Here is a 25,795-nt window from a genome sequence, read left to right on the forward strand (position 1 = left end):
ATGTAAATGGAGGAGCTGTCCCCAATATTTGCCCTCAGTAATAAGAGATCGGAAGTAGAGTACACCAGTCACTCTCCAGAGATTGGTATGATTTTGCGAGTTAGTTAAAATCCCTCCACTAAACCACGTGTGCCTTGATCCTAACGTTGACCCAACGTGCCTGTCTCATTCTGTTTCTCACAACCTTTCTGATATCTCTTAGACTGAGCATGAATTTATATATTTTCCAGTGGTTGTTCATTCATTACTTACAATCTTTAATCTGTAATTTTTAAAAACGCAATAGTGTTAAAAAATAAACTTATGCATTTTCAAAGAAGTTGGTTTTTAAATTATTGGATGGTGAATTTGTAGAAACTTGGTTTTGGATTTAACAGTAATGGTTTAAATGCCATTGGTTAAAGTATTTTCAGTTTTACCCAATAAGGCTATTATGATAAAATAATTATTTGTTAAGAACTGTTTGAAAGTTAAGTTGACATCTATTCTGCCAATGATACACCTTGTAGACAAAGATTATATTAAATGTTTTAATTTTATCTTGGACATTTCACAGAAAGCAGATATTCCTCCTGCAATCCCCAATTCATCCCAGCATCTTGAAACCATTTCTGTGGTGACCGTGCCCTCTACAGTCAATACCACAGTAGATCACAGTGTGATACTGGAGGAGATCGCCCCTCCTCCCCACCGCAACCCTGAGTCCCAGATCGACCCCTACAGCAAACCCAGCCCTGAACCTCCTTGTGTAATTCACTCTGTCAGTCCTGAGAGGCTGAGAGATCCAGAACCAACAGCAACTCGAACCGCAGAACCAACAAAGGTACCACTTGCTGCAAAATCTACAGCTTGCCTTATGTACAGAGCTTCTGCTTGCTAATGCTATAATCACTTGCTCTGCCTTTGTAGCCAATCGCATTGCCAAAGTTAGAGGCCAGACCAAATATGTATTTTCATCAAAATAACAGCTATGGTGTATAATATATGGTGTAGAGGGAGAGAAACTCCACCAACAAATATTACTGACCTTTATAAACACCACGATTTAGAGAATTTACTCATTATTATAAGGCAACTGCACTAACTACTCAATCAGAAAATTCATCTTCGTTCTAACAGAAAAGTATTACCTAACGCATCAAATTTTTAAAACTAATTGTCAAATAAGTTGATGTAATTGAAAATGAAAACCAGTCTCCCAATGTTTCCATAAGCATTGAACATTTTTAACAGTTTTTACGCTAGTCTAGTTGGTTTGGCCTATATCTTGAGCTTTTGCTTGTGCACCTTTCCTGCTTTGAGAGCTTTCTGCAGTTCCTTGTTTGCCCCTCTTACAAGATACTCTGTGCTGGGCTGGCCTCTGTACCTTTCGTGGACTGCAAGTAGCATTGCTGTGGCATGATTGCAGGGGATCCTGATGTAATTACAGACATAATGTTTGCCGAATTCACACAGACCCCTTTGAGGGTGAATGTTTGTGTGACCTGTTCACTGACTATTGAAGGAGTTGGACCTGAATTATAACATTACACAAAATACAACTCCTGATAGCCATGCCCAGGGGGAATTTCACCTCACTGCATGCTCCCGTTAGTCTTTGTGTAAAGTTGTTTGTCTTAAGATTTTGCCCCACAGTTTTGAGATTGGTTTGCTGAAATCTCTCTCTTGATACTGCCTGGCAAAGTGTCTGTATGCTAGCGGGCAGTGCCACAGAACGTAAAGATAATTTAATTTGCATTTGAAAGTTCTCAAACTTAAAATCAAGGTCTGTCCCTTCAACTGCATTGAGAGTGCTGAATGAAAGTCCCTTCCGTGGACTCCAGTGTTCAGAAAGGAAAGACATTGTCAGAGGTTTGATGGTGATGGTAGCTGCCTCTGCCCTCTTTGACAAGACGAAACGCATGTATTAAAAGACTAAATGAATTTGTTGGTTTAAATTGAAGCTTTTCAGGATGAAAACATATTATTTGGCCTAGTTAAAACAACGGTTTAATTCTCTCTGTATATTGAGATCCTCCAAATACAATCCACTACATGGCTGTTGATTGGAATAGTTTTGACTGGCAGGTGCAACACTTTCAGCTTGCTTCTTATTTAAGGATGTAATTTTAATCAACCCTCATGCAATTTCCAGCATGAATGTGATGGGTTAAACAAAATAACTTTAAAGGTAAGTGATAATATTTTCCTGCGGAGTAACTGATTGATTTACCCCATCATTACTATTAAAAGCTAGAAAGGACTAGATATCAAATTGATTAAGATAAAGCTTTTAAACCTAATTTGCCATTGCATTCAAGTCTAGGTTTGTATAATATTAACTTCAATATTTGATTTCGACCTTTCCAGTTCCCATCTATCTATAATTACTGCGCAAGCATCTCACTCTTAAAATATTCCGGTATTAATTAACACATTTTCAGGACTAATTTAGTAAGTTGGAAACCAATTTCCTTTGCATCTACAAAATCAAAGCAAGCAAGCAAATATTGAAAATCACGAAAAGGAAACATTCTGTAAATACACAGCAGACCCATCCACTTTAGTGAAAAGAAAACAAGCTAACATTTGTTTTGCAGATGGTGATGGAGCTGCTGTGTATTTACAGCAGTTTTTGCTTTTTATTGCTTTAAATTATTGCTTTCCCAATGCCACTGTATGTTTTACTCTTCTTTATTCTGTAGATGTCCAAAAAGGACTCGTACAACAATGAACTTCCAAGGCAAAATTATGATATCAAACAGCCAGTAGGCAACCAACCTGTACTGAGAGCTGATAAAGAACGACAAATGTATGAACCACAAGTGCAGTACTTTGAGGAGCAGGCACCTTATAGACACGAATCGCAAGCGAAATATGAACAACAGCTCTCTCCAGGTTATGGGCCTGTATCACATTATTATGACAATCCACCTGAATACACTGACATGTGGCTACATTATAATGAAAAATCCACTCAACAATACCAATCTCCACCTTACTTTGAGGACCAGCATCCACGAGACTTTGATGCAAAGCACATTGAACATTACCCAGACCATGACTACCAACCAGTTCACGAAGAGCCACCTCCTGCAAATTATGAGAACAGATTGCCACGCTATGATAAACCATTGAAAAGTTACAAACCTCAACCGCCACATTACAGTGATCAACCCCTTCATGGCTATGATCCTCATCCTCGATATGAACAGAATCCACCAGCAATTCACCCACCAACATCCCGGTCTCCAGAACCTCAGCAGCAGTATTTTGATTCCCAAGTCAGGACCCATGGTCAGTCCCAAGGCTATAATTCCCTCCCTCGGCAATTTGAACCGGTCCATCACACAGATGCTTCCTTTCCTCCTCCTCCACCTCATCACTCTAAAGCTGCCGATTCTCTGCATTCCACCAGTAAGCCATTGCCACCGCTACCTGGAAAGCCAAATGTTGAAGAGGACGTGGATCCGGCAATGAAGCCACAATCGGTGCTTACCCGAGTGAAACTCTTTGAGAGCAAAAAATCCACTTCATCAAAGATGAAGGACCTGACTGAGGTAACACCAGTAAGGGTGGGTAAAAGTAATTAAAAATAACAATACCTAGCACAGTTAAAACTTATGTCCTCAATAGTTTTTCTCGGGTCTCTTGGTAGGATCATACACTAATTTGTTTTAAAACTTTGGTTAAGTTTTGAACCAATTTTCACTTTATTCGGCTTGGAATCTTTATATTAACATTGGGTTCGACAGGAGGGAGAGTTCCAGCGATCCATTGCGAATGTAACTATGATGCAGTTTTAATATTATTCTGACAGGTTTTACTATTGCTAACTCTGCTCCAAAGATTTCAGATAAAATTCGGTCATATTTCGTGTTACTAATCACATAAACTCAGTTTCTTTGAATTTGTATTTGTCGACTTCCTGAACTAAGAAGTATCTTTTCACAACACCTGTAATTGCACACACATACCTTTCACTGTACTGCTGTCAATTTCTTCTGGGGTTTTTAACAAGCCTGCCATTTTGACTAAACAAATTTTGCCGCTGCGTTTCTGAGGAGTATGTACTTTCGACTTTAATTTGTATGAATGACTTCAAAAGCCTGCACTGGTCTCAGAAGGTGATCTTTGTTATAGTCAAAGTTATTTCTTCAAGTTTGACATAAAATCGTACAAAGAACCCTCCGTGTTGGAATTTGAAATAAAAAACAAAAATATGCTGGAAAGACACATCTGTCAACATATCAGAAAGCAACTAGACAACAGCTGGTGGAGCTGGGATGTTCGACTATCTGTATATATCAAAACTTAACAGCTGTATATTTCCGATTCTCTGTTTTATGTTAAATTGCATTTTTGCAAATCTGTTAACTAAAACATTTAAAATAAGTTTAATCAGAGTTTACAAACAGTCAAAGTTAAATAATTTTATTCAGAGCACGTCCTGATTGAAAGCTGTCAGTTACTGTATTGTTTAAGCTATATTCCCAGCAGTCATGCTGTTAGATCCGTTGGCTTCCATTTAAATATTAGATATCATGACCCTGATTTCATTCTTTCGTTCAATTAAATGGGAATTTTTGCTGTAAAATCACAGTTACTGCAGTTGTCTGGACAAGGTGCATTGCTGTTGCATTTAGAAAGTTTGTGGCACAGAATGAGACCCTTCGGTCTATCATGTCTGTGTTGACAGGAAAATAGCTCATCCAGCTTAATCCTACCTTTCCGCTCTCAATTTTGAATGTTACGGCACGTCAAGTGCACAGATAAGTGTTTTTTAAATATGATGAGGGTTCCTCTACTACCCTTTTAGGCAGACAGCTCCAGATTACCAACACCCCTAGTCCTCAACTTTCCTGTAACCCCTCTGCCAATTACTTCAAATCTGTACCCTCTGTTTATTGACTTCTCTCCTAATGGTTCCTTCCATTTGTTCTATTTGGACCCCTCACAATTTTATTCACCTTAACTAACCTTTCTCTAACCTCTTCTGTTCCAATGAAAACAATGCCAGTCTATTCAACCTTTTCTCCTAGCTACAATATCACTTTATTTGTGAAATAATTGATAATTGTTACCTTCTGTAACGCTATATGGTCAAACTATTGATTGTTTTTGTAAATATGTCATTTTCCCCCTCAATTTTACGTATCTTTCGCTGTGACATTGGGCCCAGTTTTAAACAGATGTGTGGAGTTTAATTCTAAATGCCGAATGATCTGTTTTCTTATTTCAGCCCCCTGAAGTAGCTCCTAAGCCTGTGCTAATTCCAGTCACGGTTTCGAAGCCAGTCTTTCAGCCAACACCAGAGCAGGAGAAGCCTTCATATTTATATAGGTACAGCTGTTATATTTGACATTGTTTTGGTGCAGTTACCTTGTTGCATCTTAATGAAAGAAGCAAAAGGCATGAGAGACTTGATTTATATATTAAAATTTATACTCCCAGCCAGTAAAGTACTTTTTGAAGTGTTATAACATTTCAAACATGGCAACCAATCTGTGCACAGCAAGATCCCACAAACCACAACGTGATGGTGACCAGATTATTTCTGTGATCGCAATGGAAGGACGAATATTGACCAGGCCACCAAGGATAACTATTTGTCTGGAACTGAGGAGTTTAAAAAAAAAAAAAAGATGAAATTACATTGCTCGGTGTGGTCTGTAGGCCACCAACTAGCAGGAAGGGTGTAGAGGAACAAATTTGCAAGGAAATTACAAAGAGGTGCAAGAATTATCGAGTTGTTTTAATGGTGAACTTAATTATTTGAGAATAGCATGGTGGTGCAGGGTTAGCCCTGCTGCCTCTCGGTGCCGAGGTTCCAGGTTCGATCCCAGCTCTGGGTCACTGTCCGTGTGGAGTTTGCACATTCTCCCCATGTTTGCGTGGGTTTCGCCCCCACAACCCAAAGATGTGCAGGCTAGGTGAATTGGCCGCGCTAAATTGCCCCTTAATTGGAAAAACTGAATTGGGTACTCTAAATTCATATTAAAAAATTATTTGAGAATATACTGGGAAGGGAGTAGCAAAAGCTTCTAGACTCTATTCAGGAAAGTTTTCCATAGCTAGATGTTTCCAGTCCAATGTAAAGGAGACATTGCCAGACCTGGTTCTTGGGAGGTAGGCCAAGTTGATCAAGTGTCTGTAAGGGAATATTTGTGGAAGATGGTGGATTACTGGTAATGTCACTGGATTAGCAATCCTGAAACCCAGGAGAATCTCTGGGGACACAGATACAAGTCCCACCACGGCAACAGATAAAATTTAAATTCAATTAATTCAAAAACAAAATTCTGGAATTGAATGCTAGTCTTTGTAGTGCTGATGATGAAACTTGTCTTGTCGTAAAAGCCCATCTGGTTAATTGGTGTCCTTCAGGGAAAGAAATCTGCCACCTTTATGTGGTCTGCTTTACATGTGACTCTAAACCAAGAAATGTGGTCGACTCTTAACTGCTCTCTAGGGCAATTGAGGATGTCCGTGACATCCACATCCCATCAAAGATTTTAGGGGACAGTGATCATTGTACAGGGTTAGGTTGGCTTTGGAAACGAACAAAGAAAACTCCAGAGTAAGAGTAATTAACTGGGGAAAAGCCAACTTTAATGGTGAAAGAATGGATCTGACCCAGATAAATTGGAATCAAAGGGCAGGCAAAACTGAATTAAAGAATGGGCTTAATTTAAAGAAGAGAGGGTTCATGCACAGTCGGTATATTACCATGAAAGAAAAGTAGGGCAACCGATAGGAACAAAGATGAAGAAGAAAGTGTTTGGTGGATGTCGGATGGATAACACAGCCGAGAGCAGGCTGAATATCGATGGTTCAGAGAGAATTGAAAAAGCAAAATAAGAGCAGCAAAGAGTGGGGATATGAAAAGAGACTAGCAGCTAACATAGAAGGGAATCCCAAAGTCTTCTGTTGGCATCTAAATAGTAAAAGGCTGGTGGAAGGAGGAAAGTGGCCAGTTTGAGATCAAAAAGGGGATTTACACATGGAAACAGGGGGCATGGCTGAGGTATTTATTGAACACTCTGTATCCATGTTTACCACAGAAGAAGATGCTGCACATGGTGAAAGGAAGATTGAATTCAGCCACTTGAAAAAGTTTGAAATTGATGAGGAGGAAGTATTGGATAGGGTGTCTGTGCTTGAAATTTGATAAGGCACCAGAACCAGATGAAATGCATCCAAGGATAGTGAAGGAAGTGGGGGAGAGTGGAAATTGCAGAAGCACTGGCCATAATTTTCTAGTATCCCCGAGCCTCGGGGGTGGTGCCAGAGGAAAATTGAAAATGTTACACCTTTGTTGGAAAAAGTGTGAAGATAAAGCCCCTGATCTGCAGGCCAGTTAGTTTAACCTCTAAAGAAATAATAATTCAGGACAAAATTAATAGTCGTTTGGGCAAAGGTGGGTTAATTAAGCAAAGTCAGCATGGATTTATTAAGGGCAACTTGTGTTTAACTGTTTGACTAACCTGCTGGGGTATTTTGATGGGGGTCATGCTGTTGATGTGATACATATGGACTTCCAAAAAGAATTTGCTAAAGTTCCACTTCACAGGCTTGTGAGCAAAGCTAGAACGCATGGAATAAAAGGGGAGGCACCGTGGTTTGCACTATTACCTCACAGCACCAGGGACCAGGGTTCGATTCTGAACCTGGGTGACTACGTGGGTTTCCTCCGGGTGCTCTGGTTTCCTCCCACAGTCCAAAGATGAGCAGGCTAGGTGGACTGGCCATACTGAATTTCCCCTTCCATTAGGTGGGGTTATATTGGCTTATGGGGATAGGGTGGGCCTGGGTGGGGTGCTCTTTTGGAGGGTCAGTACAGAGTTGATGGGCTGAATGGCCTCCTGCACTGCAGGGATTCTATGACAGGAGCAACAGGAGTACTAAGTTGGCTGAGAAACAGGAAACACAGTATTGTCTGTTTTTCAGACTGGAGGAAGATTTGTAGTGGTGCCTCCCAGGGGTCAGTGTTAGGATCCCTGCTCTTTTTGATATATATTACTGACCTGGACCTTATTGTACAGGGCACAATTTCAGAAATTTGTGGATGATACAGAACTTGAGCATTGCAAACTGTGAGGACGATACTGGGAATGTTTTTAAGTAGGTTTGTGGATTGGGCAGACAAATGACAGTTAAAATTTAATGCCGAACATTATACAAATGTGAATTTGATTGTAATGTGATGTTTTCATTCAGTAATTAAATTTCTTTACCTGCAGAGGTCCCGAACCTCAGGTAAAACTTGCAGAAGAACCTCCACGGATAAATCACTACAGCGCAGATGAAGATGAGGAAGATTATCGGAAGCAACTATCTTATTTTGGCCGCAGAACCTTGGAGGAGAAGCCAGTAAACCAGCTTCCTGTCAGCAGCTTCCCTGAATCTGCCAAATCATCAGAGCCTGTACTTCAGTCCAACTACACTGGATACTTACCCAGGTAAGTACTGCTGTGACCAGCAGAGCTCAAGTTGTCATAAGATTCTATCAGATTTCTTTTCTCTGATGCAGTTACAGACTACACCTCGTGAGGGGACAATTACAAGCGGAGTACTTGCTCAATTCTGTGCAATTTATCCAAAGGTGCAGAGTGGTTGCCTGTCTACATCATTTCTATTCCAGAGTCACTCTCTCTTACCCTCTCTCTCTCTTCCCCTCTCTCTCTCTTCCCTTCTCTCTCTCTCTCTTCCGCTCTCTCTCTCTCTTCCGCTCTCTCTCTCTCTTCCGCTCTCTCTCTCTCTTCCGCTCTCTCTCCCCCGCTCTCTCTCTCCCCCGCTCTCTCTCTCCCCCGCTCTCTCTCTCCCCCGCTCTCTCTCTCCCCCGCTCTCTCTCTCCCCCGCTCTCTCTCTCCCCCGCTCTCTCTCTCCCCCGCTCTCTCTCTCCCCCGCTATCTCTCTCCCCCGCTCTCTCTCTCCCCCGCTCTCTCTCTCCCCCGCTCTCTCTCTCCCCCCCCCGCTCTCTCTCTCCCCCGCTCTCTCTCTCTCCCGCTCTCTCTCTCCCCCGCTCTCTCTCTCCCCCGCTCTCTCTCTCCCCCGCTCTCTCTCTCCCCCGCTCTCTCTCTCCCCCGCTCTCTCTCTCCCCCCCCCGCTCTCTCTCTCCCCCGCTCTCTCTCTCCCCCGCTCTCTCTCTCTCCCGCTCTCTCTCTCCCCCGCTCTCTCTCTCCCCCGCTCTCTCTCTCCCCCGCTCTCTCTCTCCCCCGCTCTCTCTCTCCCCCGCTCTCTCTCTCCCCCGCTCTCTCTCTCCCCCGCTCTCTCTCTCCCCCGCTCTCTCTCTCCCCCGCTCTCTCTCTCCCCCGCTCTCTCTCTCCCCCGCTCTCTCTCTCCCCGCTCTCTCTCTCCCCGCTCTCTCTCTCCCCCGCTCTCTCTCTCCCCCGCTCTCTCTCTCCCCCGCTCTCTCTCTCCCCCGCTCTCTCTCTCCCCCGCTCTCTCTCTCCCCCGCTCTCTCTCTCCCCCGCTCTCTCTCTCCCCCGCTCTCTCTCTCCCCCGCTCTCTCTCTCCCCCGCTCTCTCTCTCCCCCGCTCTCTCTCTCCCCCGCTCTCTCTCTCCCCCGCTCTCTCTCTCCCCCGCTCTCTCTCTCCCCCGCTCTCTCTCTCCCCCGCTCTCTCTCTCCCCCGCTCTCTCTCCCCCGCTCTCTCTCTCCCCCGCTCTCTCTCTCCCCCGCTCTCTCTCTCCCCCGCTCTCTCTCTCCCCCGCTCTCTCTCTCCCCCGCTCTCTCTCTCCCCCGCTCTCTCTCTCCCCCGCTCTCTCTCTCCCCCGCTCTCTCTCTCCCCCGCTCTCTCTCTCCCCCGCTCTCTCTCTCCCCCGCTCTCTCTCTCCCCCGCTCTCTCTCTCCCCCGCTCTCTCTCTCCCCCGCTCTCTCTCTCCCCCGCTCTCTCTCTCCCCCGCTCTCTCTCTCCCCCGCTCTCTCTCCCCCCCGCTCTCTCTCCCCCCCGCTCTCTCTCCCCCCCGCTCTCTCTCCCCCCCGCTCTCTCTCCCCCCCGCTCTCTCTCTCCCCCGCTCTCTCTCTCCCCCGCTCTCTCTCTCCCCCGCTCTCTCTCTCCCCCGCTCTCTCTCTCCCCGCTCTCTCTCTCCCCTGCTCTCTCTCTCCCCCGCTCTCTCTCTCCCCCCTCTCTCTCTCCCCCTCCCTCTCTCTCCCCCTCCCTCTCTCTCCCCCTCTCTGTCTCCCCCTGCCTATCTGTCTCCCTCTCTTTTCCCCCCCCTCTCTTCCACTCTCTCCCCCCCCCATCTCTCTCTGTCTCTCTTTCTCCTCTCCCTCACCTCCTCTCCTCCTCCCCCTCCCCCTCTCTCTCTCCCTCTCTTCCTCTGTCTCTCTCTCTCTACCCCCCTCTCTTCTCCCCCCCCCCTTCGCCTCTCTCTCCTTCTCTTCCTCTCTCCGCCTCCTCCTCTCCTTCTCCCTCTCCCTCTCTCTCTCTACCCCCTCTCTCTCTCTCTACCCCACCTCTCTTCCTCGCCCCCTCTCTCTCCGTCTCTCTCCTTCTCTCCCTCTTCCCACCCTCTCTCCCCCTCTCCCTCTCTCTGTGGATTGTGTTCTGGGGGGAGGTTTTTGGTAGGTTCTGTACTCCTGGTTTATAGCAAAGTCCAGATTCATAGGGCGATTGCCTGAGAACAAAGCAGCCCAGTTCACTATTGTGCACAACCTAACATATTTTGGGAGTCGGCCAATGAGATATTTTTAACTACTTCCTCTGCCATTGGAATGTTTTAGGTTTTTGTAGATCAGAAATGTTTGGAGCATTAAGCTGAGGTTGAAGCTGTAACAAAAGTCCATGGTTCATAGTTAAACACAACTATGAATGTGTAGTATCTAACTGTAACAATGTTTAAAGCAGGAAAGCTCTGGCTGATGTGAAGGTAGTGACTATTATAGAACATTACAGCGCAGTACAGGCCCTTCGGCCCTCGATGTTGCGCCGACCTGTGAAACCACTCTAAAACCCATCTACACTATTCCCTTATCGTCCATATGTCTATCCAATGACCATTTGAATGTCCTTAGTGTTGGCGAGTCCACTACTGTTGCAGGCAGGGCATTCCACGCCCTTACTACTCTCTGAGTAAAGAACCTACCTCTGACATCTGTCCTATATCTATTACCCCTCAGTTTAAAGTTATGTCCCCTCGTGCTAGACATCACCATCCGAGGAAAAAGGCTCTCACTGTCCACTCGATCCAATCCTCTGATCATCTTGTATGCCTCAATTAAGTCACCTCTTAACCTTCTTCTCTCTAACGAAAACAGCCTCAAGCCCCTCAGCCTTTCCTCATACGATCTTCCCTCCATACCAGGCAACATTCTGGTAAATCTCCTCTGCACCCTTTCCAATGCTCCCACATCCTTCCTATAATGCGGCGACCAGAATTGCACGCAATACTCCAAATGCGGCCGCACCAGAGTTTTGCACAGCTGCAACATGACCTCATGGCTCCGAAACTCAATCCCTCTACCAATAAAAGCTAACACACCGTACGCCTTCTTAACAACCCTCTCAACCTGGGTGGCAACTTTCAGGGATCTATGTACATGGACACCGAAATCTCTCTGCTCATCCACACTGCCAAGAATCTTACCATTAGCCCAGTACTCTGTCTTCCTGTTATTCCTTCCAAAATGAATCATCTCACACTTTTCTGCATTAAACTCCATTTGCCACCTCTCAGCCCAGCGCTGCAGCTTATCTATGTCCCTCTGTATCTTGTAACATCCCTCCGCACTGTCCACAACTCCACCGACTTTAGTGTCATCTGCAAATTTACTCACCCATCCTTTTACGCCCTCCTCCAGATCATTTATAAAAATGGCAAAAAGCAGTGGCCCCAAAACAGATCCTTGTGGTACACCATTAGTAACTGGACTCCAGTCTGAACATTTCCCATCAACCACCACCCTTTGTCTTCTTCCAGCTAGCCAATATCTGATCCAACCTGCTGAATCACCCTGAATCCCATGCCTCCGTATTTTCTGTAGTAGCCTACCGTGGGGAACCTTATCAAACGCTTTACTGAAATCCATATACACCATATCGGTGGCTTGGAAAAGCTAAATTGCCCCTTAATTGGAAAAAAAAATGATTGGGTACTCTAAATGTTTTTAAAAACATTTTTCAAGAGTTTGGGGGACAGGGGATTTGGGGAGGGGTGGGGGTTTGGGGAGAGGGTGGGGGTTTGGGGAGAGGGTGGGGGTTTGGGGAGAGGGTGGGGGTTTGGGGAGAGGGTGGGGGTTTGGGGGGAGGGTAGGGGCTTGGGGGGAGGGTGGGGGCTTGGGGAGAGGGTGGGGGCTTGGGGAGAGGGTGGGGGCTTGGGGAGAGGGTGGGGGCTTGGGGAGAGGGTGGGGGCTTGGGGAGAGGGTGGGGGCTTGGGGAGAGGGTGGGGAGGGGGGTTGGGGGTTAGTAAAATGTTATTAAAATATGTTCACTTACTGGAAAAGTATTTAAATTACTTAATCATAAAGTGAACCATAGAAAAGCTACAACACAGACGGGGGCCATTCGGCCCACCTTGTCCATTCCAGCCTGATGCCCTTTCTAATCCCACCTTCCTGCACCCGGCCCATAATCCTGCATCTTGAAGTGCAGACCCAGGTACTTTGTAAAAGAGTTTAGTGTCTATGCCACCAACCCGGGCAGCGAATTCCAGACACCCACTACCCGCTCAAATCTAAGAGGTTCTTCCTCATAGATTTCATAGAATTTACAGTGCAGAAGGAGGCCATTCGCCCCATCGAATCTGCACCAGCCCTGGGAAAGAGCGCCCTACTTATGCCACGCCTTCACCCTATCCCAGTAACCCCACCTAACATACATTTTTTATTCTATCTCCCTCTCACTATTTGGGGGTCTGTCGTATATTCCCAGTAGTGTGATTGCCCCTTTTTTATTTCTAAACTCAACACGTAAAGCCTTGTTTGTTGACCTGTTTAGTATTTCATCCGTTCTCATAACTGGAATTGATTCCTTAACCATTAGTGTTACTCCCCCTCCTTTTCTATCTCCCACTCTACCACGTCTGGAGACTCTATAACCAGGGATATTGAACTGCCAGTTTTGCTCCTCCTTTAACCAGGTTTCCGTTATAACAATGACATCCTGCTGCCATGTGTCTACCTGTGCCCTTTACTCATCCACCTTGTTTGTAATACTCTTTGCATTGCAGTATAAACAGTTTAACCCCATCAATTTCCCTTACTGGACACTTTTAAAACTTTGCTTCTCCTGTAATTATATGTTAACAACTCTATCATGACATCTTCCACATCACTGGCTAATGTTTCACCTCCATTTTCCTGATTTGAATCTGACCTACCTGATTCTACTCTTGGGATTCCATCCCCCGTCTCACTAGTTTAAATACTCCCCAACAGAACTAGCCAAAGCCCCCACCAGCCTCCCCGAACAGGCGCCGGAATGTGGCGACTAGGGGCTTTTCACAGTAACTTCATTGAAGCCTACTTGTGACAATAAGCAATTTTCATTTTTTCATTCCAGAAGGACCTTGCTCCCAGCTCTGCCTGGGTGCAGCCTATCTGGTTTGTATGTTCCCCAGAACCAGTCCCAGTGCCTCAAGAATCTGAATCCCTCCCGGCTGCACCATCTCTCCAGCCACGTGGTTATTTGATCTATCCTCATATTCCTGCTCTCTCTAACGCCTGGAACTGAGAGTAATCCTGAGATTGCTACATTTATTGTCCTGCATTTTAATTTATCTCCTAACTTCTTGTACTCTCTCCCAGGTCCTTATCCCTTAGTTTACCTGTGCATTGTTATCAATGTGTACCCCGACCACTGGCTGTGCACCTTCCGTCCCCCGAATGTCCTGCAGCCGCTCTGTGACATCCCGGTCCCTGGCACCAGGAAGGCACCATCCTTGATTCACTTTTGCAGCCACAGAGAAGCATCTGTCTGTGCCCCGAATTATTGAATCACCTATCACTACAGCGCTGCCACTCTTATTTGGCTGGGGCTGGTTTAGCACAGCTGGCTTGTAATGCAGAACAAGGCAACAGCGCGGGTTCAATTCCCATACCGGCTTCCCCAAACGTGCCGGAATGTGGCGACTAGGGGCTTTTGACAGTAACTTAATTGAAGCCTACTTGTGACAATAAGTGATTATTATTATTATTTCCTCCTGCCCCTATGAGCAACAGTGCCACCCATGGTGTCACAAGCATGTCTGCTGTTGCTTTCCCCTGAGTGGTCACCCCCCCCCCCCCCCCCCAAACTATCCAAAGCGGAATATCTGTTTGAGAAGGGGATGACCACAGGGGTTTCCTGCAATACCTTCTGAGTCATTTACTCTTCTTGATGGTCACCCATTTCCTTTCTGCCTGTGCAACCCTCACCTGCGGTGTGATCACCTCGCTAAATGCCTCATTAGACGAAATATGGGCTCACAAGTGTTGCAAAGTTTTTTTTTAAATTTCCAATTAAGTGGCAATTGAGCGTAGCCAATCCACCTACCCTGCACATCTTTGTGGGGGTGAGACCTATGCAGACACAGGGAGAACGTGCAGACTCCGCATAGACAGTGACCCAGCAGGGAATCGAACCTGGGACCCTGGCGCTATTCACGTGTGCTACCGTGCCGCCCAAATGTCCCATTGTTAGTAAGTATGTTCCAGAGACAGGAGTGTGCAGCAATCCTGATTGGGCCTTCAATCACGTACTGGGTGAACTCTGCCATGTTGCTGGATTTGAGAATTAGTATGTTTGTGATGGAAACAGCCGGGTTTTTTCTTTACTAGTTCTGCTTGTAGTTACAAATAAATCAAAATAGAAATGCACTTTGCTAAAAAGGGTGATATTGTTTACAGGGGTACACCAACAAACTTTGATCATGTGGTCAAACCAAGCATCATGGAGAAGAAATATGAGCCTGCGCCTCAGCAGCCCAGCCTTCAGTCACGTTATGGACCAACACCTCAACCCAGTTTCAACTCTTCAGTGTCCCTGCCAGTGCAGCCCAAGCGTTCTCCGACTGAAGGTAATACTGTTTCTCCCCAAAGTTTATTTTGGCTGTGTTTTGAGATACCAATTTAGGAAATAGTTGCCCGTTTGATATTAAATGAATCTGCTATAACCTTTGAAACATGGCACACATCTGCAGAATTCCACATGCCCAAAATTAAAATGGAGAGCAATGGACAAACCAATTAGTTATTCTTCTGTTTCTGCATTGCAAGAAAGGATTTGTTTGTAAAATGCAACAGTATAGAAAAAAAAGTTTTGTATCTCATGAGCATTGACATAAATGGCCAGTTCTGTTTTGGCTCAGGACGTCAAGGAAAACTCCACTGTTGCTCTTTGAATAGTGATGTCGGACATTTGGATGGGCAGATGGAGCCTCAGTTTACTATCTTTCAGAAAGTTAGCACCTCCAGCAGTGCAGCACTCCCTCATTACTGCATTGGAGAGGGCAGCACGGTGGCGCAGTGGATACATTGGGACTGCGGCGCTGGGTTTGAATCCCGGCCCTGGGTCACTGTCCGTGTGGAGTTTGCACATTCTCCCCGTTTCACCCCCACAACCCAAGGATGTGCAGGGTAGGTGGATTGGCCACGCTAAATTGCCCCTTAATTGGAAAAAAATAATTGGGTACTCTAAATTTTTTTTTTTTTTAAATTACTGCACTGGAGAGCTATGCTGGTGTATGGGTCCAGTTCCTGCATTGGGTCTGCATAACCCTCTGAGTCACCCTAGAATTGTATTGTGGTACTTCCACTTGCCCCTGTTAATTGTTTTTTTGTTATTTACAGCACAGAAGGCCATTCGGCCCCCCGTGTCTGCACCGGCTCACAAAAGAGGAACCCAGCTCGACCCAACGCCCAGCCATATCTCTGTAGCCTTCTAAATTAATCCCTTTCAACAATATATACAGCTCTTTTGAAACCTCCGATGGAATCCACCTCCATCACTCTCCCAGGCAGCGCATTCCAAAGTAAAGAAGTTTCTCCTTATCTCACTCCCAGCTCTCTTGCTGACCATCTTGAAATTGAGACCCCTGGTCACTGACATACCAACTAATGGAAACAGAATATCCTTCTATAACCTGTCAACATTGTCCATCATTTTGATCACCTCAATAAGGTTGCCTCTTGTTCTCCTTGGAGCAGAGAAGATTAAGCCCAATTTCTCCAATCTTTCCTTGTATCAAACTTTCTTCATTCCTGGTATCATTCCAGTAACTCTCCTCTCTCCAGGGCTTTAACATCCTTCCTTAAATAAGGTGTTCAGAACTGGACACACTATTCCAAATGTGGTCTGACCAATGATTTGTGGAGGTGCAGCATCACTTCCTTGCTTTTATACTCTATACCTTTATTTATAAATTCAAGGATGCTATAAGCCTTCTGAACAACAGTTTCAACTTGCCTGGCCTCCTTCAGAGAATTATGCACTTGAACCTCGAGGTCCCTCTGCTCCTGTACTCCCCTCAAAATTGTACCATTAAGTCTATATTGTCTCCCCTTGTTTCGTCCACAAAATGCATCATCTCACATTTCTCTGCATTGAGGTTTATCTGCCAGGTGTCTGCCCATTTGGCCAACTTGTCAATGTCGCTCGGCGTCATCCTCACAATTCACTATTCCCCCTAACTTAGTATCTGCAAATTTAGAGCTTTTGCCCTCTATACCCACTTCTAAATCATTTATATAAATCCGAAAAAGCAAGAGTGATCCCTGGGGACACCACTTTCAACTCGTCTCCAGTCTGAGAAATGCCCATCTATAACTACCTTCTGTTTCCTATCTCTGAGCAAACCTCTAATCCACGCTGCCAAGAACCCATCAATCCCAAACATTTTTAATTTGCGAACCAACCTGCCATGTGGCACTGTATCAAATGCTTTCTGAAAGTCCAAATATACCACATCCATGGCACTACCCTCATCCACTGCCTGTGTCACCTCGTCAAAGAACTCAAATAAATTTGTCAAACATGACCTGCCCTTGACAAAGCCATGTTGACTGTCTAGTATTAACTTATTTTTCTCTAAGTGTATGTTTATTTCATCCCGTGTTATGGCCTCCATCAGAATTCCCACTACTGATGCCAAGCTGACAGGAAGTATTGGGGGTATTTGTGGCAATCTTGGGCTCTGATCTGAAATTGTTCCGAATGCAAAATCTTTGTGATTAAATTATATGATTTTCCCACCAAAGTCCTGTCAATATTGTGTGACCAGCAATGAAGGAATGGCCAGCACTCCATCTGTTTGATACTTTCTCTCATAGATGCAGCTTCCCGTTTCCATCCCAGATTGCACAGCGATCAGATAGTTGTGTGGGGCTCCCATTGACCAGAATTCAAGTTTACTCCCCCATGGTTCATGTTTCAAGTGGGAGCTTTGAACTCTGCTTTTTTATATAAATATATTTTAAATCCAGTTAGTGTTGTTAAACATTTTCCTTTGTTGTTCCTGCCATCAATAATAGAGATAAAAGCAGGAGGAACAGGTTCAAACCATTTTCAAACCTGCTCTTCAAATCTGTTTATCTTTTTATTTTAATCAGATTGTCTGTGTAAGGCCATTGTATCTGCAACCAAATTAAACGGTAAACATGCTTTCTAATGTATTTTATCAATAACCAATAGAAACTTTCCAATGTTTTGAAGCATTTTGAAGGTAAGTGGTGGTGTTCCTGCTGGGTGTGATGATCTCAATTCAGTTAAAATTGACTCCTGCAGAAAGTGACTCTATCGGTAGAGTTAGGATCAGGCTGCGCTGTGATGGATCTGATGGTCGAATACTTGTGGACATTGCTGTCTTGGTCCACATGTGAGAAACTTACACATCAATGAACTGCTTGATGGGCTGATCCTGCACCCTAGAGAGAGGGAGTCAACCCCTTGCCCCACTGTATCCTGGGAGGGAGGGAGAGAGAGCTAGTTGACTCCTTGCCTAATATGCTGGCACAGGCATGATAGCCTGAATGGCTCCCCCCTGTGCTGTATCACTGTATGATTCTTTATGAATGGATGAGAAGTTAACAAAATCCTTACTGTGCTTTTTTCCTCCTTTTCAGTGAGTTCTATGCCACGGGATCTCTCAATGCTACAGTCAAAGCCGGGACACCCTCCTCAAAGCAAACCCCAAGCTTTCAGGCCCAGTGCTCGAGATGAAACTGTTCATTCAAATTTTTATCCCCAGAAAAGTTTTCCAGTTTCTGAAAGAGCTCCTGTGAATGGAATGGAGCAGCCCCAGAAGCAGGCGGCTACAGCATATACCCGCTTCACCCCAAAGCCATACACCAGTGCCGCAAGGCCTTTTGAACGCAAATTTGAGAGCCCAAAATTTGATCACAACCTCCTGCCCAGTGAACCTCAGATACAACCTAAGTTAGAGCCTCTACCAAAAGCACACGGCTCCCCCCAGCCTCCAGACTTCGACAGTGGCACTGACACATTCCCCAAACCATCTGACCACAGGCTGAAATATCAGGCAAATAACATCCACGCGATACCGAAAGCCATTCCTGTAAGGTAAGCAGCATTTATGTAAAGAATGGATGTTCTTGGATGTTTGAAACTATTTTTTTTACAGTGAGTCTTCAAAGAAATCACATAGCAGTATCCATGTCCATGTCTCAAATCAGCGAACATGCATCTCATCGATTTATCTCCTGAAGCACCCATCCTCAACTGGAATGTTTGAGGATCAGTAAAGTTAATTGGGAGGGGCAATTTTAATCTGGTGAAAATGAATCTGGCACAAGTAAATTGGAAGCAGGTTTGGCAGGCAGAACTGTAATTGAACAATGAGCTGCTTTTTAAAGAGTAGATCGTTTTGACACAGTTGAAGTACATCCCCAAGAGGGAGAAGAGTTAAACAAAGACAGCCAGCACTGCAGAGAAGGAAAAAAATGGATAGTAAGTTGAAACAGTAAAATGAATGTTTAAGACAGATTTCTCTGCACCCACATTAAAATATTTTTAATATTGTCTCTCCTCATTCTTATTTCCAAAATGTATATGTTGAAATTAATTTGCCAGTTTGGTGCATGCACTTAATCTGTTAATATTTCTTTGAAATTTTATGCTCCATCTACACATTGCCACTATTTTTGATTTATTGGAACATTTGAATATCTGGTTTTCTATCATCTCAGATGTGGAATCCATAAAGTGAATAGTCGAGTCCCCGACACAGATAATTGCAGAACATCACTAATCAGTTATCCCCATCTTCTGTCACTAGTCCAATTTCTTAACCAGATCAATAATTTGCTAATACTGTGTCGAAGGATTGGAAAGTAGCCAATGTGATGGGTATTCTTGCTCAAAAGGGAAGGAGGCCGATCCCGGCTCTGGGTCACTGTCCGTGTGGAGTTTGACATTCTCCCTGTGTCTGCGTGGGTCTCACCCCCACAAATCAAAGATATACAGGGTAGGTGGATTGGCCACGCTAAATTGCCCCTTAATTGGAAAAAAAATGTAAAAAAAATAAATAACGAAGCCCTATTTCTTCATGCAATCCCTCCTGGAACGAATCATTCTTTCCGCACAGTCTCACAAATAAACTAAAATATTGGGGGCTCAATCCAGTATCCTCGCCGCTACTGGGGTGTGGCCTGGGATCGTAATACGAAGGAAGATGGCTGTAGTTGTTGGAAGTCAGTCTGCTGGCGCGGTGCCGGTCGCGGGCCGCTCTACGCGGTCACCCGATATTCTCCGGATGGGCTGAGAGGCCGTAAGAAAAAAAACAAGTCCCGCCGGCGTAGTTCTAACCTGCTCTGAGCCGGCGGGACCTGGACGTTGAAGGGTCGGGTGGAGGGCGACAGGGAGGGGGCGACGATGTGGCGTGGCCCGTGATCGGGGCCCACCGGCTGGGGGCGCACTTTCCCACGCGCCGGCCCCTGTAGCCCTGCACCATGTTGCGTCGGGGCCCGCGCGTTGAAGGAGGCCACTGCGCATCCTGCGCCGCACAGTTCTCGCCGGGATCGGCAGCTGGAGCGGCGCGAACCACTCCAGCGCTGTGCTGGCTCCCTGTTGGGGCCAGAATTACTCCTGGCAGCGGCCCGTTCACGCCGCCGTAAAACGCGACGCCGTTTACGACGCCGTGGGCACTCTGCCGCGGGATTAGAGAATCCCGCCCATTGTCTGGAAGGTATGATGCCGTGACTATGACTATGTCAGGCTGTTGCTTGACTAGTCTATGAGATAGCTCTCCCAATTTTGAATCTCACCCCCATATGTTAGTAAGGCGGACTTTGCAGGATCGACACTGCTCGCTTCGCCTTTGTTGTATCCCGTGCCGGGTGGTCTATCCGGATTCTTTTGGAGAGCCATAGATGTTTACAGCATGGAAACAGGCCCTTCGGCCCAGCTTGTCCATGCTGCCCAGTTTCCATCACTAAGCTAATCCCACTTGCCTGCATTCGGCCCATATCCCTCTATACCCACTCTGCCCATGTAATTGTCTAACTTTTTTAAAAGGCAAAATTGTACCCGCCTCAAATACTGCCTCTGGCAGCCCATTCCAGACACTCACCACCCTCTGTGTGAAGAAATGTCCCCTCTGGTCTCTTTTGCATCCCTCCCCTCCCACCTTAAACCTATGCCATCTAGTTCTAGACTCCTATCTACCTTATCGATGCTCATTATTTTATAGACCTCTATAAGATCACCCCTAAGCCTCATAAGCTCCAGGAAAAAAAGTCCCAGTCTCTCCTTATAACTCAAACTGCTACTTTAAAGCGGTATTTGATAGAACTGAGTGGATAACCAATCCGGTGACATTACCACTACGCCGTCACATCCGGTGAGCCTTAGTGGAGCAGGCTTGAAGAACTGAATGGCCTATTCCTCTTCCTATTTCTTATGGTCTTCAATTGCCTTCAATTCCCTGAACTTCAGCGAACAGCTTCCCCTGAGTCTTCAACCCACTCCTTACTTCATTGAAGAACTTGATCAAGTTAGTCAAACATGATTTACAAATATGTGCTGGCTTTTATTTTGAACCCATATTTTTCCAAATGCCAATAAATTCTATCTTGAGTTATTGCCCTCTAGTTTCGCCACCATTGACAGGCTGCATGCCGACCTGGTTTATCCCTTTTCCCTTCCCCTTCTCTGTACAGTGTTGGAAAGAAATTTTGAAATTATCAGGCCCAACAAGCCTTCCCCATCCAGCAAAGTGCAGCCTCCGTCCAGACAAACTGCCGACTGTACCATTGTCAGGGAGAAGGAAACAATAACATTAAAACTTGCAACCGACTCAGGAGGTACACTTAAGAAATTCCCCACCAACTCCCTCCAGCAACCAAACAATGCTCCAGGAAAGTGTGGTTGCTCTACGAATCATAATGCCCGCTCACTTTACTTTATAATTGATTAATGTGCTCCTTCTGCAGAAATGTTGTTAAATTTGCTTTTAAAGGACTGTAGGAACTCTTTATTTGCCACATGTAAATGCAGCTTGCCAAAGCGAGCAACGACTCTGCTTTGTATTAATCCTTTGAGACCATTTGATTTAGAGATATCTTGAAACTGCTACTAAGGGATATAGAGCAATCTGAAAATTCCTGTCACGCCTCCCAGCAGCGTACACATGGATGATTATTGTCCTTAACCTATTGAAACACTCCATATGGTAAACCAAATTTTAACCTGACATGCGCGACGCTGAATTTGAGGACTTGGAGCAAAATGGAGACTTGCCCCCATCAGATTTAGATTTATTGTCATGTGTACTGATTACAGTGAAAAGTATTGTTCTACGTACCGTCCAGAAAGCGTAGAACATACGATGAATACACAATGTAAATACATAGGCAGAGGCATCGGGTGAAGCATACGTAGTGCAGTATTACTCAATAGAGAAGATGTGTGGAGAGAACAGTTCAGTCCATAAGAGGGTCATTCAGGAGTCTGGTAACAGCGGGGAAGAAGCTATTTTTGAATCTGTTAGTGCGGGTTATTACGGGCCAGGGTTTAGAGAACCCCAAAGTGTATCATGGAGTTCACCTGATCCATAACTTTCAATAGATTTTGGTTATGCGGAGCACAAGGGCCCACTTTACAGGTGTGGTGCAACAGAGAACTAAAGTATGTTTAAACAAAAACACAATGTTTATTCTATGAATCCAGTTGACATTTTTAAACACACACAGCAAACATCTTAGCAACTATCAACTCAAATACTCCCCCCAAAGAATACAGTACTCTATAAGTAACCCTTAATCTTTCCTTGCAACATCCATAAGACAAATCCCTTCTTTAACGCCATCAGGTTTAAATTCTCTACTGAGAGCAGTTATCACTTTTAAATTAGCAAGTGATCTGAAGGCATTCTTTTCATAGAAAGATCAGAATTACACCGTATTTCTCTGGATGCAGCTCCCAATCTGCAAAAAAAACCTAAAAACACACTGTTGCTGCCAGTTCAAAGTGAAAGTAAAACAGACCGACAGCCCAGCTCCACCCACACTCTGACATCACTGCAGCTATTTCATAAATACCCATCTCTTAAAGGTACACCCACATGACCGTGTTCTCAGACTTTTTTACCTCCTGCCCGAGAGGTTGGAAGAGCGAATGATCCAGGTGGGAGGGGTCTTTGATTATGCTGCCCGCTTTCCCAGCGGGAGGTGTCGGCAGAGCCAATGGATGGGAGGCGGTTTCGTGTGATGGACTGGGCTGTGTTCATGACTCTCTGTAATTTCTTATGGTCTTGTGCCGAGCAGTTACCATACCAAGCTGTGATGCATTCCAGGATGCTTTCTATGGTGCATCACTGGCCTGTGTTGCAAATGGCTTTTGTTTACCGGAGTGGGAGACGATCAGCTCTCCAGAACTGACTCTATTTGACTTGACGAGTACAAAATTGCAACTGAAAGTGTACAGTAAATGTTCTTGAAATTCTGCCGGACAAAGAAACTACCAAAAAGAAGCTGGAGAAACACGATAGGTCAGAATCTATGTAGAGTGTTAATGTTTCAGCTGTTGACATTTGATCAGAACATGTGTCTTTCTATAAGTAGTGAATGTTTGTCGTATTTTATTTTCTTAAGTTCTCAACAAATTGTTGCAATCCAGTCTGATTTGATTGTAGTACTGACTAACTTGCTCTTTGTCAGTCCTAGTGCATTGGAAGATGATGATGATGATAGTCACACGGTAGTTGCAACAGCTCGGGGAATTTTTGACAGCAATGGTGGTGTGCTAAGTTCCGTTGAGACTGGAGTTAGTATCATCATTCCAAAGGGAGCCATTCCTGAGGGAGTAGAACAGGAAATCTACTTTAAGGTTTGCAGAGACAACAGTATCCTCCCTCCCCTGGACAAGGAGAAAGGTGAGAACAAGTTTTCTTTCCTGAAATGGTTGATTAATCCTCACTGACTACTTTCTTGTCATGTGTAATTATGCTCAGTGGAGAATCATGTGGAATGAATGTCCAGTTGTCAAACGCTGTCTCTCAGATGACCATCCTGGCTATTTCTTCTTCTTTTAAGGGGCAATTTAGCGTGGCTAATCCACCTACCCTGCAGACCTTTGGTTGTGGGGGCGAAACCCACGCAAACATGGGGAGAATGTGCAAACTCCACACGGACAGTGACCCAGAACCGGGATCGATCCTGGGGCCTCGGCGCCGTGAGGCAGCAGAGCTAACACTGAGCCACCGTGCTGCCCTTTCTCTTCATAACTTAAATTGTTCCATCCATGCAACATTCTGGTGAATCTCCTCTGCACCCCCTCCAATGCAATTACATCCTTCCTATAACGTGGTGACCAGAATTGCACACAGTGCTCCAGCTGTGGCCTCACCAAAGTTCTATAACAACTCCAACATGACCTCCCTGCTTTTGTAATCTACGCTCCGATTGATAAAAACAAGTGTCCCATATGCTTTTTTCACCACTCGATTAACCTGTCCATCTGCCTTCAGAGATCTATTTACAAACACGTCAAGACCCCTTTGTTCCTGGGAACTTCCCGGTGTCAGGCCATTCATTGAATACTTGCTTATCAAATGGCTCCTTCCAAAGTGTATCACCTCACACTTTTCAAGGGTAAATTCCATCTGCCACTTTTCTGCCCATTTGACCGTCCCGTCTACATCTTCCTGTAACGCAAGACACTCAGCCTCACTGTTAACCACCCGGTTAATCTTTGTGTCATCCGCAAACTTACTGATCCTACCCTTGTCATTTATATAAATGACAAACAATAGGGGGCCCAGCACAGATTCCAGTGGTACGCCACTGAACACTGGCTTCCAATCACTAAAGCAGCCGTCTGACATCACTGTCTCCTACAGCTCAGTCAATTTTCAATCCACCTTATCAAGTTCCCCTGTATCCCATCCGTCTTTGCCTTCCATAAGCCTCCCATGTGGGACCTTGTCAAAGGCTTTGCTGAAATCCATGTAAACAACATCAACTGCACTACCCTCATCTACACACCTGGTCACGTGCTGAAAAAATTCATCAAATTTGTTCGGCACGCGCTCCCTCCGACAAAGCCATGCTGACTATTCCTTTTTTATTTTATTATTTGGATAAGAGTGAATATTTTCCGGTGAGTTCCCCAGGGAGGGGAGCCGATCTGGAGATGTCGCCTTTTCATCTTGTCAGGTTTAGCTTTCGTTTAAAAAAAAATAAATAAATTTAGAGTACCCAATTATTTATTTCCAATTAAGGGGGAATTTAGTGTGGCCAATCCACCTACCCTGCACATCTTTGGGTTGTGGGGGTGAAACCCACACAGACACAGGGATAATGTGCAAACTCCACACGAACAGGGAGCCAGGATCGAACCTGGGTCCTCGACACCGTGAGGCAGCAGTGCTAACCACTGCACCACCGTGCCGACCCGAAACGTGAGATCTCATGGGATACAGGGAAAGGTGACATGTTAGATCCAAAATTGGTCCAGTGACAGGACATGAGGGTAATGGCCGATGGATGTTTTTCAAATGGAAAACAGTTTGCAGTGGTATTCCACAGGGCTCAGTGTTGTGGCCCTTGCTGTCTGTTGTATATATTAATGATTTGAACTTGAATGTGAATCGTATGATTGGGAAATTTGCAGGTGACTCAAAAATTGCTTGTGTAGTTGATTGTAAAGAGGATAGCTGTCGACGCCAGAATTATATCTGGGCAGCACGGTAGCATTGTGGATAGCACAAATGCTTCACAGCTCCAGGGTCCCAGGTTCGATTCCGGCTTGGGTCACTGTCTGTGCGGAGTCTGCACATCCTCCCCGTGTGTGCGTGGGTTTCCTCCGGGTGCTCCGGTTTCCTCCCACAGTCCAAAGATGTGCGGGTTAGGTGGATTGGCCATGCTAAATTGCCCATAGTGTCCAAAATTGTTGGGTGGGGTTACTGGGTTATGGGGATAGGGTGGAGGTGTGGACCTTGGGTGGGGTGCTCTTTCCAAGAGCCGGTGCAGACTCGATGGGTCGAATGGCCTCCTGCACTGTAAATTCTATGATATCAATGATTTAGTTTATTGGAATTGAGGGTAATCAAAGCAAGGGGATAGTCAATAAACGGGATGTGGAGAGGTTTTGAGAAAGCAAGAGATCTTGGGGTACATGTCCACAGGTGCTTGAAGGTGGCAGGACAGGTGGACAAGGCAGTCATGAAGGAATATGGAATGCTCTCCTTTATTGGGCGAGATATTGAACAGAAAAGCAGGGATGTAATGATGAACTGTATAAAGCGCTGGTTAGGCCACAGCTGGGGTTGTGTGTGCAGTTCTGGTCACCACATTACAGGAAGGACATCATTTCTCTGGAAAGAGTGCAGAGGAGGTTTACAAGAAGGTTGCCAGGGCTGGAAAATTGCACCTCTGAGGAGA

At 45.3% G+C, this 25,795-nt stretch overlaps 1 protein-coding gene across 1 annotated transcript in view; it reads left to right on the forward strand.

The window, feature by feature from the left end:
- The window catches only part of tjp1a (tight junction protein 1a), a 250,349-nt gene that overhangs the window by 218,745 nt on the left and 5,809 nt on the right, over positions 1–25,795 (forward strand). The window contains exons 19-25 of the mRNA XM_072492586.1: positions 447–823; positions 2,685–3,554; positions 5,222–5,322; positions 8,223–8,441; positions 14,807–14,976; positions 18,020–18,476; positions 23,072–23,286. Coding sequence (XP_072348687.1) covers positions 447–823; positions 2,685–3,554; positions 5,222–5,322; positions 8,223–8,441; positions 14,807–14,976; positions 18,020–18,476; positions 23,072–23,286 — 2,409 coding nt within the window. The remainder of the gene's footprint in view (positions 1–446; positions 824–2,684; positions 3,555–5,221; positions 5,323–8,222; positions 8,442–14,806; positions 14,977–18,019; positions 18,477–23,071; positions 23,287–25,795) is intronic.

This window comes from Scyliorhinus torazame, chromosome 30 (genome assembly GCF_047496885.1).
Source record: "Scyliorhinus torazame isolate Kashiwa2021f chromosome 30, sScyTor2.1, whole genome shotgun sequence".
Taxonomy (NCBI): Eukaryota; Metazoa; Chordata; class Chondrichthyes; order Carcharhiniformes; family Scyliorhinidae; genus Scyliorhinus; species Scyliorhinus torazame.